Consider the following 15,008-nt stretch of genomic DNA (forward strand, 5'->3'; position numbering starts at 1 on the left):
AAATTATAAGCAATCTGAGGTTCCATCTTATCCTCATCAGACTGGCAAAAATGAAATAAATGGAAAATGACAAATGTTGAAGGGGCTCCAGGAAAACATACTGTTGGTAGATTGATCCAACCATTCTGGAAAGCAATTCAGAACTATACCCCAAAGTCTCTAAATTGTGTATACCTTTTGGTTTCACGTATGCTACTTCTAGTTCTATATAATAAAGAAAGAGGAAAAAAAATATTCAAAAATGTTTTTAGTAGCTGTTTTAATAGCAGCAAAAAAAAAAACTCATGGGAAACTAAGTATGTGGATGTGTGGGTGGGTGGGGTGCCCATCATTTGGGAAATGTCTAATCAAATTAAGATATTGTTATTAATATTAACATTGATTACATTAATAGCAATGAAATGGAAAATTTTTTGTACCACAAGAAGTGACAGATGGTTCAGATTTAGATAATACTGGGAAGATTTGTCTAATCAAATTAAGATATTGTTATTAATATTAATGTTGATTACATTAATAGTAATGAAATGGAAAATTTTTTTGTACCACAAGAAATGACAAATGGTTCAGATTCAGTGAATACTGAGAAGACTTGTATGAACTAATGCAAAGTGCAGGAAGAAACAGGAAAATAATGTATACAGTGATTATAAAATTGTAAAAGAAAGTAACTCCAAACTCTGACCAGTGCAATGAACCATTTCACTTACAAAGTGCTTTTACAATGCTTTTCCATTCCATTCTATACTGTAAAATCCTAGTCATAGTTCACATCAGCGCCTTCTAGTGAAGGTTTGTGAGGTGGGAGAAATGAATATGATCAATCCCATTTTGCAGAGGACACATAAAAGAGGAAGGTGACTTATCCAGAGATCATACAACTGTTGAGTATTGAAGGCAGAATCCTAATTCCAAGCCGACCTGCACTAAGTTCCATGTTCTGTTGATTATATTATACTGCCTTACATGTATGTTTGCATGTATATTTTACATATAGGAATGTATATGTATATCGACTAGATGGCGCCATAGTTCAGAGAGTGCAGGGCCTGGAGTCAGGGAGACTCATCTTCCTGAGTTAAATCTCTTTTCACCCTGCTTGCCTCCATTTCCTCATCTGTAAAATGAACTGGAGAAGAAGTCAAGAAAACCTCAAATGGGGTTATGAAGAGTTAGACACAATGGAAATGACTGAATGACAAAAATGTGTGTACAAATATGTATAGATGGATCTTTATATATGCATGATATACATAAAACATGTATATATGCATTATCTTCAAATATATATGTCTATATATTTATGTGTGTGTGTGTGTGTGTGTGTGTGTGTGTGTGTGTGTGTGTATTCTACAAGTATAATGTAGAAGAGAGACAAACATGATGAGATAGAGTCAGGAAGGCTTGGGACCAAATCTTGCCTCTGTAGGATTCCTTGTTTAGCTTCTAAGTGTCTAAGATGGTAAATTATTTTTTTAGGGTTTTTTTGTGCACGGCAGTGGGGTTAAGTGGCTTGCCCAAGGCCACACAGCTAGGTAATTATTAAGTATCTGAGGCCAGATTTGAACTCAGGTACTCCTGACTCCAGGGTCAGTGCTCTATCCACTGTGCAACCTAGCTGCCCCTAAGATGGTAAATTTATAGACCTGTTGCAGCCCTACAGCACTGGAGGGAATGTCTATACCAAAAGTGCTTCCACACAGATGAAATTGCATGTTTGCACTAAAAAAGGATGAGTACCAGATGAAAACCATTTAAAAATGAATACTTTGTAATTCTAATGATCAGTCTTGGTCTTATAGACTAGATGAGGAAATGGAGCTTCCTTTTTTCTTTTGAGAAATGGGGAACTATCAGTGTAGAATTCTGGTAGACAGAGCAGATGCAAACAACATGTGTCCTGCTTTTTCTTAACTGATTTTTTTTCTTTTCTTTTGGCCATTGTTATAGCCTAAGGACTTTTGATCTGGGGTACACGAATTTGTTTAAGAATATTTTGACAACCGAATTCAATGCAATTGTTTCTTTTATAATCCTACATATTTTATGCAATGAAAAAGTCTAGTTCATCAGACTGATTGACCAAGAGGTGCAGAACCCAAGAGGCTACGAATCTGCATTGGAGAGTAAGACTCATTGATTAAGGGGGGGCAGGATAACTAGAAATAACTGATATTAAAAGAAAGAAACAAACACAAATCAATAGCACTTGAAAAGCTAGCCAAAGAAATGTGTAGAAACTCCTACTAAATTCTACTCATTTTTTTCCCTTTCAGCACATTTCATCAAGATAGTGCATCTAAAATCCTGCTCAATTTGTGTGCCGCCTTGCTGATGTTGAACATATCATTTCTGGCTAGTTCCTGGTTCTTGATTTTTGATAACTCTAGCTTCTGTGTCACCTTGGCTGTGATGCTTCATTATTTTCTGCTCTCCTCCTTTACTTGGATGGGTCTGCAAGCTGTTCACATGTACCTTGCACTGTTCAAAGTCTTCAAAATCTATATGAAAAATTACATCTTTAAAGTTTGCATTATTGGCTGGGGTAAGTTTGGCTCTTGAGCTGTTCCTCCATTGTCCCTCCATTAAAGTGCCTTCCTAAGTCTCATTTGTAGTGTGCTGCAGTGTTTACAAAGGACTCCGTGAAAGACCAAAAGGGCAGATAGAAAATTGTTCAGAAAACAGGGAGATGTCCAGGTTGCCTGAAAATGAGATGTGTAAAGAGGAGGGGGATGTGTATAATTAGCCTGGAAAGATAGGTTGGAGGCAGCTAGTGAAGAGTGCTCAAGAGTGTATTTTGTCCTAAAGGTAAGAAGGAACAAAGGCCACTCCATGAGCAGGGAACTGACAAGGTGAGACATGAGTGTTAAAGATAATTATCCTCATTTGATAGATTTTTCCTTACTCTAAGTACAGTGCTCTTTCCACTAAATTGGACTGCCTTCTAAAAGAAAAGCATAGGGGAAAATATGTTAGATTTGGAGTCAAGAGACCTGAATTTATATGGTAGCTTCAGTGTTTTTTTTAGCAGTGCTACTATTTACTAATTATACTTTCTTGGATACTTACCTTCTGACTATTTTCTCTGGATACAGATGGTATTTTCCATTACAGATAACCCAAAATTGTGCCTGATTGCTGCACTGATGGAATAAGCAAGTCCATCAAGGTTGATCATTGCCCCCATGTTGCTGTTAGGGTGTGCAATGCTTTTCTGGTTCTGCTCAAGTCACTGAGCATCAGCTCATGCAAATCCTTCCATGCTTCCCTGAATTCCCATCCCTCGTGGTTTCTAATAGAACAATAGTGTTCCATGACATACATATACCACAGTTTGCTAAGCCATTCCTCAGTTGAAGGACATTAACTTGATTTCCAATTCTTTGCCACCACAACCGGGGCTGCTATGAATATTTTTGTACAAGTGATGTTTTATCCTTTTTCATCATCTCTTCAGGGTAGAGACAGTAGTGGCATTGCTGGATCAAAGGGTATGCTCATTTTTGTTGCCCTTTGGGCATAATTCCAAATTCCTCTCCAGAAAGGTTGGATGAGTTCACAGCTCCATGAACAATGCAATAGTGTCCCATATTTCCCACATCCCTTCCAACATTGATCATTGTCCCTTCTGGTCATATTGGCCAGTCTGAGAGGTGTGAGGTGGTACCTTAGAGAAGCTTTAATTTGCATTTCTCTAATAAGTAGTGATTTAGAGTAATTTTTTCATATGACTGTGGATCGCTTTGATTTCCTCATCTGTAAATTGCCTTTGCGTATCCTTTGACCATTTGTCAATTGGGGACTGGTTTGTTTTTTTGAAAATTTGACTCCGTTCTCTATATATTTTAGAAATGAGTCCTTTGTCAGAAATATTAGTTGTAAAGATTGTTCCCCAGTTTGATACATTTCTTTTGATCTTAGTTACAGTGGTTTTGTCCATATTGGTTTTAGAATCAAGAGAGTTGGGCTCTAGTCCTGTCTTCTGCCCTTTTCTAGCTGTGTGTAACCTTCTTCTCTCCAGGCCTCAGGTTCCTTTTCTGTAAAATGAAGTCATTGAACTAGATGCTCTCTAGTTATCTTTAAAATCTGATATTCTATAAGTAGGTACAAAAAAAGTATGATCTCAAAGTTTTGGGGACAAGAAAAACAGTCTTAAAAGATTTTTTTATTTGGTCTGTGATTTCATTGAAATTCCTCATGTAGAAAACTATGGTAGTTTCTGAGGTAGGTCAGTAATGCATCTGTGATAGTCTAACCCCACCGCACCTGTTCACACAACCAGTTAGAGGCAGGACTTGGATTCAGGTTCAGTCCTTGGCTCACCAGGCCATGCTATCTCTCAGGATTATTATACCCATTTTATAGCTAAGGGAGACTGAGGCTAAAAGAGCACTCAAATGATTACCTGGTGAGTTGATTATTCCCTTGTTTCCAAGGTGACCTTGCAGGCCTCTTGAGGCACAAGGGCCTGCCTGGAAGCAGTGTTCCAGGAGAAAACTGGGGAACGCTACTTTAGAGGAAGAAATACTTGATGAAAATCCACATCCCCAAGTACCCTCTGCCAAGTTGCTTTTTGACATGGCTGCTGTTTATAATATAATAAACTGTGGGTGCTACATTTGAGCCATTGGCCCACTGTTTCTGTTAGCAGATTGGAAACCTCCTCCTCAGGATGTTTAGTTTTTGGAGAATCCATAAACAATGGTGTTCAGATGCCCATCCATCTGTGACTCATTGAATATGGCAGGAGGTTTCTTAAGGTATGCTCTTTCTTCTCTGTTCCTGCCTAATCTGGTTTTTTGTTCACCCCTCCCAACTCTTCTTCCCCACTAGGAATACCTGCAGGCATCATTGGGATCAGCCTCCTCAAGAATAGGGAATTTTATGGCTTTTTGAAGGAATCCACAAGATTGTAAGTATAAATGTTTTGATTGAATGAATGAAAACTGTGGAGGCAAGTAAAGGGTAGGCATGTACTGGGCCTTTCTGTTGAATAAAGTGAGTGGCAATCTGGTCTCCCAGATTTTAGTAGTTCAAGGAGGACTGATTTCCTTGATTAGGTCAATTCTCTCTCCTCTGGGACAAAACACAACTGCCCCAACCCTACCACTCTGTTCCATTCTTCACTCCCCAATCACCAGGCCTTCCTACCAAGTTATAGTGGTCTGACCAGGGCTGGGGATACATGAGTCAGACCACACTTCGAATGCTGAATTTAGTCCTGGAAGCCACATTTTAGTTGGACTGGGGATGGTAAAGGGGCCTTGATATTGGCTAAAAGGAACTATCCCCAGATGCTTAGCCTGAGGAAGAGGAGTCTTGGGGAGCATATCATCATAGCTGCCTTTTAGTAAAAGCCGTGAAGATTTAGTGGACAAAATACTGAACCTAGAACCAGGAAAACCAGGGTTTGAATCTTGCCTTAGACTCCTAAAAGCAGCGTGACCCTGGGCAAGTCATATGACCTTCTCTGAACCTCTATTTCTTTATGTAAAAAAGATGACTTCTGAGGCCCCTCCAGGTCTCTATGTATGATCTTTTTATCCTATATATGTAAAATACTACATAACTGTTAGTTTTGAATGTCAGTTATTAAATGTTTGAGAGAAGGCCTCTTAACCTGACTCTACTTGGCACCAGAGGGCAGAAAAAGGAATAATAGGTAGAAATTTTCAGAGACAGAAATTTCAATTTGATGAAAAGAAAAAAGGTTCAAACGGTTAGATCTAACTAAAGTGGAGAGGGTTGCCTTGGGAGAAAGTAGATTAGCCTGTACTAGAGGAAAGTAAATGCTGACTGACAACTTCTCATGTCTATTGGAGCCCAGCTTCCCTTCCAAAGCTTCAGCTCTTTTAGATTAACCTAGTCCAGGAAAATCAATGGAGTGGTCACACAGAGGAGGGACTTGAACTCAACTCTCTAGACTCTGATACCACCCTTCTTCAAACACAGCTAGACCAGACCTCAGATAATAGATATATCCTATAGGCTCCCTTTCTTCAGAGGGAGTTTGGGCTCTGCTATTGAGAACGCAGGATAAGAGTAGAAAGAACAATGTCATTAGAGAAATCCCATGGTAGAGTCTTACTATTTCTTATAGCCTGTGTGTGTGGGAACTCTTGGTGTGAAAACACCCTCTTCCAGAGCAGATCTGCTGTAATCTCATCTTAATTCTCCGAGGCATTGAGGAAACTGAGAAGCTGATAGATTTGTCTAAGGGAGCTAGCTGAGTCTGGTCACACTCATGTTTTCTGATTCCAAGTCTTGAGTTCATTTGACTCTATCAAACATAAAGGATGATCTAGCAGGGTCTGACCTTCCTAAAGCTACCGCAGAGAGACATTGGTAGTCTAACCCCCCCTACCTGTTCAGGGATCCCCTCTACACATGTGCAGACTTGTCACCTCTGAAATAGTCCATCCTACTCTGGGACATTGTGTGCTTCATTGTTAGAGAGTTTCTCTCATATCAAACTTACATTTGCTTCTTTGCAACCTTCAGTTCCACTGTTGCTAATTCTGGTTGCTGAGACCAAACAAACCAAGTCTCACCCTTCTCTTCTAGATAATATTACCCTCATGAAAGTCTTGAGGGTACAGCTAGGTGACTCAATGGATAGTGTCCAGCCTTGAGTCAATAAGATATACATTCAAAGCAAGCCTCAGAAACATATTACTAGATGCCTAACTCTGGGTAAATCACTTTACCTAGTTTACCTCAGTTTCTTCATCTGTAAAATGGGGATGATAATAATAGCACCTGCCTCCCAGAACTAAGTGCTTACTTTGCACAATGTAGTACACAGGGCTAAATAAATGTTAGCTTTTATTGTTGTGGCTGTTGTTATTGCTAATACTTGAAAATATAGCATGGTGTCTAAGTTTCTCTTTCTGTCTCAATTTCCTCATTTGTAAAATGAGAATTGGTACTGTGGAGATGTGTGAGAGAGGCTTCAAAAAACCTTAAAGTGAGATATAAAAGTTGTTTTGTGGGTCTGCAGAGTAGGAAAGGGGAGCCTGCAGGCTACGAGAGTGTTGGTTCTTATATTAAATTGGTCTTGTACCCTTGTCCCACAACAGAGAGATGATTAATGAATGCCTCTGTTTAGTAATTGGAGATGTTACACATGCACCATTGCACACTTCTTAATAGAAAAACACCGTCCATCACCCCCTAAGGGCCCAGTGTTCCCTTTGTCCCTGTCACAGCTATAGTGGGAGGCTTGAAATTCACATAACACAACATGTTCCTCCTCAATTCTCCTCCCATTGTGTTTTCATTACTGTTGACAGTCTTACTGTACCCAAGACAATGGAGTGGAATCCAACTTGTTTTATTGGGCCCTAGGGGCAGAAATAGGAGCAGAGATTGGTAGAAATTATAAGGAAGCAGATTTGTAAGGCTCATTTTTCTTAGGACTCTGGTCTGTCCCAGAGTGGAATGGGCTAACTTTGGGGCAGTGCTTTCCTCCCTTACTGTATATCTCCAAGAAGAAGTTTAAGAATCAACTTTTCAGTTATGTTTAGAAAGCCTCTGAAAACCTTTCCAACTCAGAGAGTGAACTTCCTTTCTTTTTATAAAAAAAAATATTTTATTTATTTTTCCAACTACATGAAAAGGTAGTTTTCAACAATCATTTTGTGGGTAAGGTTTTGAGCTTCACATTTTTCTTCTTCCCTCCCTTCCTTCCTCCTTCCTTTCAAGAAGGAGCCAGTTCTGTGTTATTCAGATGGCTACTTGCCACCATTCATCTACTAGTGGCAGAAGCAGTGGACTAAGTGTTCCCAGACCTGGACCACTTGGATAACCTGAGACAAGCAACTTAACCCTCTCTGGGCCTTGATTTCACCCCTATGACAACAGGGTGGGGTGTTGGACTTCAAAGGTCTTCCATTCAATCATATCCTATAATAAATATGAGGTCATTGGTCATAAATCCCATTGTCATAGTGCAGCCCTAGTCTGGCAGTCTGAAGACCTGAGATCCAGTATGTGACTTTAGGCAAATTATTCCTTCTCTCTAAGCCTCATTTTCCTCTTTTGTAATATGGTAGAGGGAGGTTATTCAAGATCTGATGATTTTAAAGATTGTTTTGGGTTCTGATGGAATAGTTCTGTTTTTCTCTGACATATTTTCCTCTTTGCCTTCTTTCTTCCACAGATGCTGGTTTCAAGACAATTTTATCTTTTACTTCACCATCGTGGGCTACTTTTGCCTCATATTTCTCATAAATGTCTCCATCTTCTTAATCATTTTTTGCCAAATCAATTCCATTCATTGGCAGAAGTATAAAACTTGGACAAAGATGATACTGCATGATCTGAAGAGTACAAGCAGCCTCACCTTCTTGATGGGGCTCACCTGGGGCCTGGCTTTCTTTGCCCGGGGACCCATGAGGATCATTTTTTTGTGTCTCTTTTCTCTTTCTAACATAACACAAGGTAATCCTATGAGTTGGCCTATATAAAGTGCTTTGGGAACCGGGAGAACTTTATAAGAAACACCAGCTCTTATTGTTATAAATACCCATCAGCTTCCATAAAGAATAGTCACATGTCTATTATGTTTCAAAGTCATCAGCTGATTGGCTGCAAGGTGATCGATTCTTTTGGCCATTACCACCTGCGATGTCACTGCAAACACTTAGAAAAAGGTCTTGAGCCTTACTATGGCTGAAAGATTCATTGTTCTGTGCAGCCAGAGAAAAGGGCTGGTCCTTGGGCCCACACTCTCAGTCTGGCCAGGCTTATTAACTGAGACCTACCAGAATGTATATGTTCTCCAAGGCTACTAGGCTTGGAGAACATGACATGATGAAGCATCAGAGAAGGCCATTAGTAGAGGTCTGATATTTTCAAAGGCAAGGGAGCTGCCACCATTGTATGCCAAATGAAAAGTATCTATTGATCGGTTTGACCTGACAACTTGGCATCTGTTAGATGTTGGAGATTTGAACCACCTAATTATTCAAGGGAATGTGGAGAAGTCTGAAAAGCAATTGTTGTCCAAGCCACAGTATAGATTTTCTAGCATTTCTTGAAATTCATTTTATTAGCCTGCCGTCACTTTAATCTGACGCATGGTTGAAGATGGTAGGGTAGGGGGAATGACAGCAGACTTAGCAAATTGACTTTTGTTATTCCACTGGGAGCTGGAGAAGTAGGAAGAATGCTTGGCTTTACTAGGTTGCTATGAGTTACCTGAAATCTTTTGATATAACCACTGCCCCTGTGTGCCTGTGTAGCTCGAGCAGGGTGGGGAGGAAGAAACAACAATAGTTTTAGTCATTGTAGGGCTAGTGAGAGTTCCAGTTCTAACATTCTCATTATGTGAAGGAAAAGAACTAGATGATTCTAAGTGTAGCCTTGACACCACTCTCCTTCCAAACCCAAGCTTCAGTTTCCCCATCGGTTATATGGGGTGGAGAGGTGACTGAGGAAACAATAATGAAAACATTCTATGGCAAATGAGAGTTCCAGCTTTAACATTCTCATTCTGTGAAGAGGATGAAGTAGAGGATTCTAAGTGTAACCTTAACATCCACTGCCCTTCCCTTCCTGGGTCTCAGTTTCTTCACCTGTAAGAGGGGTAGGGGAAAAGCAGGGGTATAGATACAGTCCTTCTCTTAGAGCAGGTGTGCATTCCAATTTTAACATTTTTATTCATTGTGAAGATTGTTGTAGTCTAACTGGCATTGATAATCACTGACCCCTTTCTTGAATCTCAGTTTCCCCACTTGCCAATGAGTAGGAGGAGGGTGAAGAAATAGTAAGGATATAATAATTCTAAAGCTAATTTGATTTTCAGCTTTAATATTTTGATTCTTGGAGGAGAATGAATTTTATTTACTTAGTCTAGCCTTGACAAACATTCCCCTCCTCTCTAGATCTGCTTTCCCACCCATAATGGGTGGTTGGGGGGAAACAATAATGTTATAATCATTTTAGGGCAAGTGAGCTTTTACCTCTAACATTCTCAGTCTGGGAAGGACAGACAAACTGAATGATTCAAAATGGAGCCTCAGTGACCATAACCCTATCCCAGCTTCCCCACTAAGGAGGGTGGTAGGCTGGGAAGCAACAGTAGCCTTGCAGACAACAAGAATTCCAGTTCTAACATTCTGATTCCATGGAAGAGTTAAATTTTATGAACTAATAATGTAGCCAGCTGCTACTCCCACCCTGACCAAGCCCCCTCTCCTTCTGTTTTGTTTTTTTCTGAGAAGGCAGGAAATCTTGGCTGACCTTGAAACCACAGTGCTTCTCAGAGTCCAGGTATGACCTAAGGAGATTTTGAACTTAGGTCTCATGGAGAGAGAAAGGGGAAGGGAAACGGAAAAATTATTTAGGAAAACACTATTAGGGGAGAGCTAGGTGGTACAGTGGATAGGACACAGACCCTGAAGTCAGGAAGACCTGAGTTCAAATTTAACTTCAGACACTTAATAATTACCTAGTTGTGTGACCCTGGGCAAGTCACTTAACCCATTGCCTTGCAAAAGCAATAATAAAAACAAGCAAAAACAGAGAACAATATTAGGACTTAAAGGAAAAAATCAACCAGATAAGGGAAAGTGTTTAGCAAATATCCTTTCCCTACCCAACTAGATAAAACCTCTTCAATACAGGTCACGCAGGTCCAAAAGAGACAGGACAAGGTCTATTTTGGGAATTTCCCTGGTAGAGAGGGCATCTCCTTTTCAAAGATGAAAATGAGCAGAGGGGGGTTTGTCAAAACCCACTTCGAAAGGCATCCTGCAATAACTTCCTTACTTTATGGATGAGGGAAAGTGAGGCTCAGACAAGGGATCTCACCATATATCCCACCCCATTCAACCATATTAGTAAGGTGTCTTTTCAGACTCTTTAGAAATTCAAGCACTCTCATTTAAAAAAAAAAAACCCAAAGCCATTACATTCAAAATAACAAAGGCAAATGGTAAATGTAGTTAGGCCTCACAATTGATGGTTTATTTTTGTATCCTATTTTATACCATTATCTAAATTGATCTTCACAGTCATTCTTTTAAAGTAAGCAGGATATGGTTAGGAGGAGAAAACACCTAAAGAGAAGTGACCATTGGTAGAAGGTGAGCCAACACCACATCTTCTGTCCAAAAATAGATAGAGTGAACAAACAGAAAATAGGCACAGAGACAGAGATCGAGAACATGGGCAGAGAGAGACAAAGAAAAAGACAGAGGAAGGTAATGAGACAGACAGATGGGGGAGGAATGGGGGCTGGTGTTAGGAAATGAGAGAGGAAAAATAGAAAGTGAGTGGGAGCATGTAAAAGGGACCTCAGAGGCTATGGAATCCAAAGGTGGTGAGGGTCACCTAAGTCACAAGTTTTCCTGTGTTCATCTTGGTCAGAGTTTGTCTTTTTTGCTCAATTTCTGTGTCCACAAAATGAAGGTTATACCAGATACCTTACCATTGAGGTAAGGATCCCATAGGGGCAAGGTTGAAGAGCTTTCAGGGTCCACGGGAGATGGAGTTGGGGGAGAGTTGGCCTCAGGTAGCCAGGGTTAGTGATGGGACTCAGCTTTGTCCGAGTTTGAGAAATAATAAGTCATGTTATCCTAAGTTTACAGATTCTGGAAAGGGTCACTAACACCCTTTCCTTAGAAATCATTTAGACTAACCCCCTCCTCATTTGATAAATGAGACCTGGGCTTAGGTCAGAAACCTGGGGCCTCAAGAAGTAGAATGCCCAATAAGTTATACAGAATTATAGTAACCTACTTATATTAACTAAACCTGGTCTTTTTCTAAATCCATTACTTTACCAGGCTGTGTAAGCAAGGCAAGAGGGGGGAGGAAACAAAGGAACTTGTGGGAGAATCCCTGTCAAAGAGAATCCCCAACAACAGAGTCTGTCCCCCAATCTCACATTTGAAAACCTACCTATTTACCTACAATGGCATGGGCCAACACTAATACTCTACTGGCACATTGGTGAGATGGAGCTGGTGGACACACTAACGCTTCCTTTGTCTATCTTTGCGGATATAGGATTTGTTATCTTTATCTTCCACTGTCTACTCAAGGAAGATATGAGGAAACAGTTGTTAAGGTACACATGTGTGCAACTGATTAACTCAGGTAAGACACCTGGGACCTAAATAATGGTCAAGCTTATTTTTTTTAACTTAACATATGACTTCTTTTAGAATCACTATTGGCACAAACTTAGGTTTTTTGCCTTTTCCCCCCCATATATTCTCTTGGAACTGGGATTTGGACTTGCAGCGGGACCAGCAGCAACTCAAATGGACAAATGAGGTTTTTTTGCCCACTTGACTGCTATGAAATCTCTCTTTTGGGTAGACAGGGCTTGGCCTTCCATTCTCTCAGGATGCCTTTTGGTCTGCTTTACTTAAGCTGGACCTTCCATCACTTGTACTATAAAATCTAAAGGGTGCACATCTAAATGACTCACTAGCATACCTGAAAACTGGCCTTCCTGGATGGATAGGTCACATAAAATGATTGAGTCATCTGAACCCATCATTTGGATTGCAATGCTCCTTATCATTCTTTAATTTTATTGATGCTTTAATATCAGATACTACAGAAAACTATGCCATTTGGGGCCCAGCCAATATGTAGATTTTTCTCCTGGTCTTTCTGAGAATTTAATTGTTTTGAATGCTTAGTATTTTGGGGGTGGGGGAAGAGGCAAAAGTCCTTTTCTGAACTTCAAGCCAACTCAGGAAATATGCCAGGCACTCTCGGCCAGTCATTTATGTTTACTTTCCCATGGCATCCATCATAATATATCCTGTGTCATCACAGAAAATGACTCATTTGAGGCGACTTAACCATGAGGTTAGAATTTTAATTGATGTATTGATTTCCTATCATTTCAGAAGGGAATAGCAGATATGAGCTAAATTATGAGCACCAGGAGGACTGTGAGGATATATTGGTTACACAGTTCCAAGACTTCATCAACAAACAGAATCCCTGTCTGCCTACTTTCATGGACCTTGAACCAAGGCATAATTTGGTCATGGATTTCCAAAATCGTGAGAAGCATTCCATGCTTAATGTTTGCCATGGTTGGGAAGGAAGGATGGAATTCTACCCTATATGACCTAGACAAGTCACTGTTGTCTGGGCCTTATCTGAAATTTGAAGGGGTTGAATTGGAATCATTAGATGGTTTATGACTCCATGGCTTTTGAGATTCCATCCACTAAGAAATTATAGAGATTTTATGATGTTTCATGTGAATTTAGATATGGATAAAACTTGTAACCTTGGAAGAATTTTTATCCACCAAAACCATGCTGGGTGGGGAAGCTCAACTGATTAACATGCATGTCCTAATAAGGTCATAAATGCAGAGTTTCTTTCCTTATAAGGAAAACTGACTGGACACTGAGGCTAAAGATATTGCTAAAGTAACTCATAATAATAGGATATCACTTTCTAGTTTGCAAAATGGTTTCTTCCCAACAAGGGAATGAAACAAGAACAAAAGGGTTACTGCACTCTCCTAGGATTGAAAGAACAATGGATCAGCCCTACTATTAGAAATTATTTAGAGCCAGGTTGGGGAATAGGGTTCTTGCCAAACTTTCTGGGCCTCAGTTTCTTCACCATGAAATGAGGGGGGTTGATTAATGATTGTGGAATTGATGTCCTGATGTTCTGTACTTTTAAAAATGTTTCATGGATGAATTGGCTTCCTTGCCCCAGTCATTCCTTGATGTACCCTGTCTACCTCCACTGAATTCTCCCTTAAACAAAGGAAAAAAAACAATTCAACAAAAGCCTAACAAAATGATGACATCTGACATTCTATAAAACATTCTGCCCTCAGGGAAGTTCCAGGACCTTTCCATAGAGTGTATTTGCCATCATTTGAGGATCTAAGATTAGTTGCCGCAATTAATCTGAGCTTCTCAGCTTTTAAATGATCCTTAGGAGCATAGATTTAAATCTGAAAAGGAACTTCAAAATCACCTAGGACAAATGTTTTCATTTATAGTGTCATAAGCATGAACCCAAGCTCTATGCTGACATTCTGTATTTCAAGGCCCCCCATATAAATTTAGACCTTCTGTTTTCTAAGGTTCTTTTGATCTCATACATTTTGTATTGTTTTCTAGGCTAGGCTGTTAAACTCAGTTTATTGATGTTTCTTCCTAATGAGGTGCCAGTCAAGGTGATGGAACCTTAAAAGGGAAAGTTAGTGTAACAAAACCTCTTGTTTCCCCAATCATAGTATAATTCTATTCCTAGAAAGCTGGTTGGTAAATCTGTGCTTTGTGGTCATAATAGGGTCTGGGTAAGATGAGACCATGATGTTAGGACCAAAAAACCCCCCCCCAAAAAACACAAAAACCCCAACCCAAGAGTGGGAGAGGGGACAAGGGGTATTGGGATGAGGAGGATAACCATTTTTAAGAGAATTCTTGCTTTCATTCACTCCACAGAAGTCTATGAGGACTTTATTTCATCACCAAAGCTTTGTGTTATGGAACAACTTGAAGTCACAGAAAGATGTTAATTTGAAGACTGCCTCACAATTTATTAGCTGTGTGACTCTGGACCAGTTCCTTGGGCCACTCAGAGATATAGTGGTTGTTGTTGGTGGTGGTGGTGATTTTATCTCTAAAACGGAGACAATACAAGCTCCTACATCTCAGGGTCATTTGTAAGGATCAGCTGAGATGTCTTCAAAGTGCAACGTAAATAAGAAGGCACACAGAAATGTTATTGTTGGTTTTTTTCCCCAATAAAAAGAGTTAATATGCATACATTAACCAACGGACTGAAAACATCATTAATTTTCCTAGGATCATCGCGTCTTTGAGCCAGAATGAACTTCGGAATTCCTCTGGTTGGTCTGATCACATTTTGGAGTTTCAGTTTGATAGCAAGTATTGGAAAAGGAGAAACCCAACAAGTATATTTCAATTCTTCCTATACCTTCTCCCATCCTGGGTCAGACACATACTTCCCAGTTATCAATTTATTCCTCTGTGATTTGGAAA

General features: G+C 39.8%; 1 protein-coding gene across 3 annotated transcripts in view; it reads left to right on the top strand.

Moving 5' to 3' along the window:
• Nucleotides 1-14,763, top strand: part of ADGRG4 (adhesion G protein-coupled receptor G4) — a 68,047-nt gene extending 53,284 nt beyond the window's left edge. For all 3 annotated transcript variants that reach the window (XM_074201077.1, XM_074201079.1, XM_074201078.1), the window contains exons 7-12: nucleotides 2,277-2,545; nucleotides 4,834-4,912; nucleotides 8,162-8,442; nucleotides 12,016-12,105; nucleotides 12,873-13,031; nucleotides 14,448-14,763. In XM_074201077.1, the coding sequence (XP_074057178.1) occupies nucleotides 2,277-2,545; nucleotides 4,834-4,912; nucleotides 8,162-8,442; nucleotides 12,016-12,105; nucleotides 12,873-13,031; nucleotides 14,448-14,521 (952 nt within the window). In that variant the 3' untranslated portion in view covers nucleotides 14,522-14,763. The remainder of the gene's footprint in view (nucleotides 1-2,276; nucleotides 2,546-4,833; nucleotides 4,913-8,161; nucleotides 8,443-12,015; nucleotides 12,106-12,872; nucleotides 13,032-14,447) is intronic.
• The last annotated feature ends 245 nt before the right edge of the window (nucleotides 14,764-15,008 follow it).

This window comes from Macrotis lagotis, chromosome X (genome assembly GCF_037893015.1).
Source record: "Macrotis lagotis isolate mMagLag1 chromosome X, bilby.v1.9.chrom.fasta, whole genome shotgun sequence".
NCBI classification, from domain to species: domain Eukaryota; kingdom Metazoa; phylum Chordata; class Mammalia; order Peramelemorphia; family Peramelidae; genus Macrotis; species Macrotis lagotis.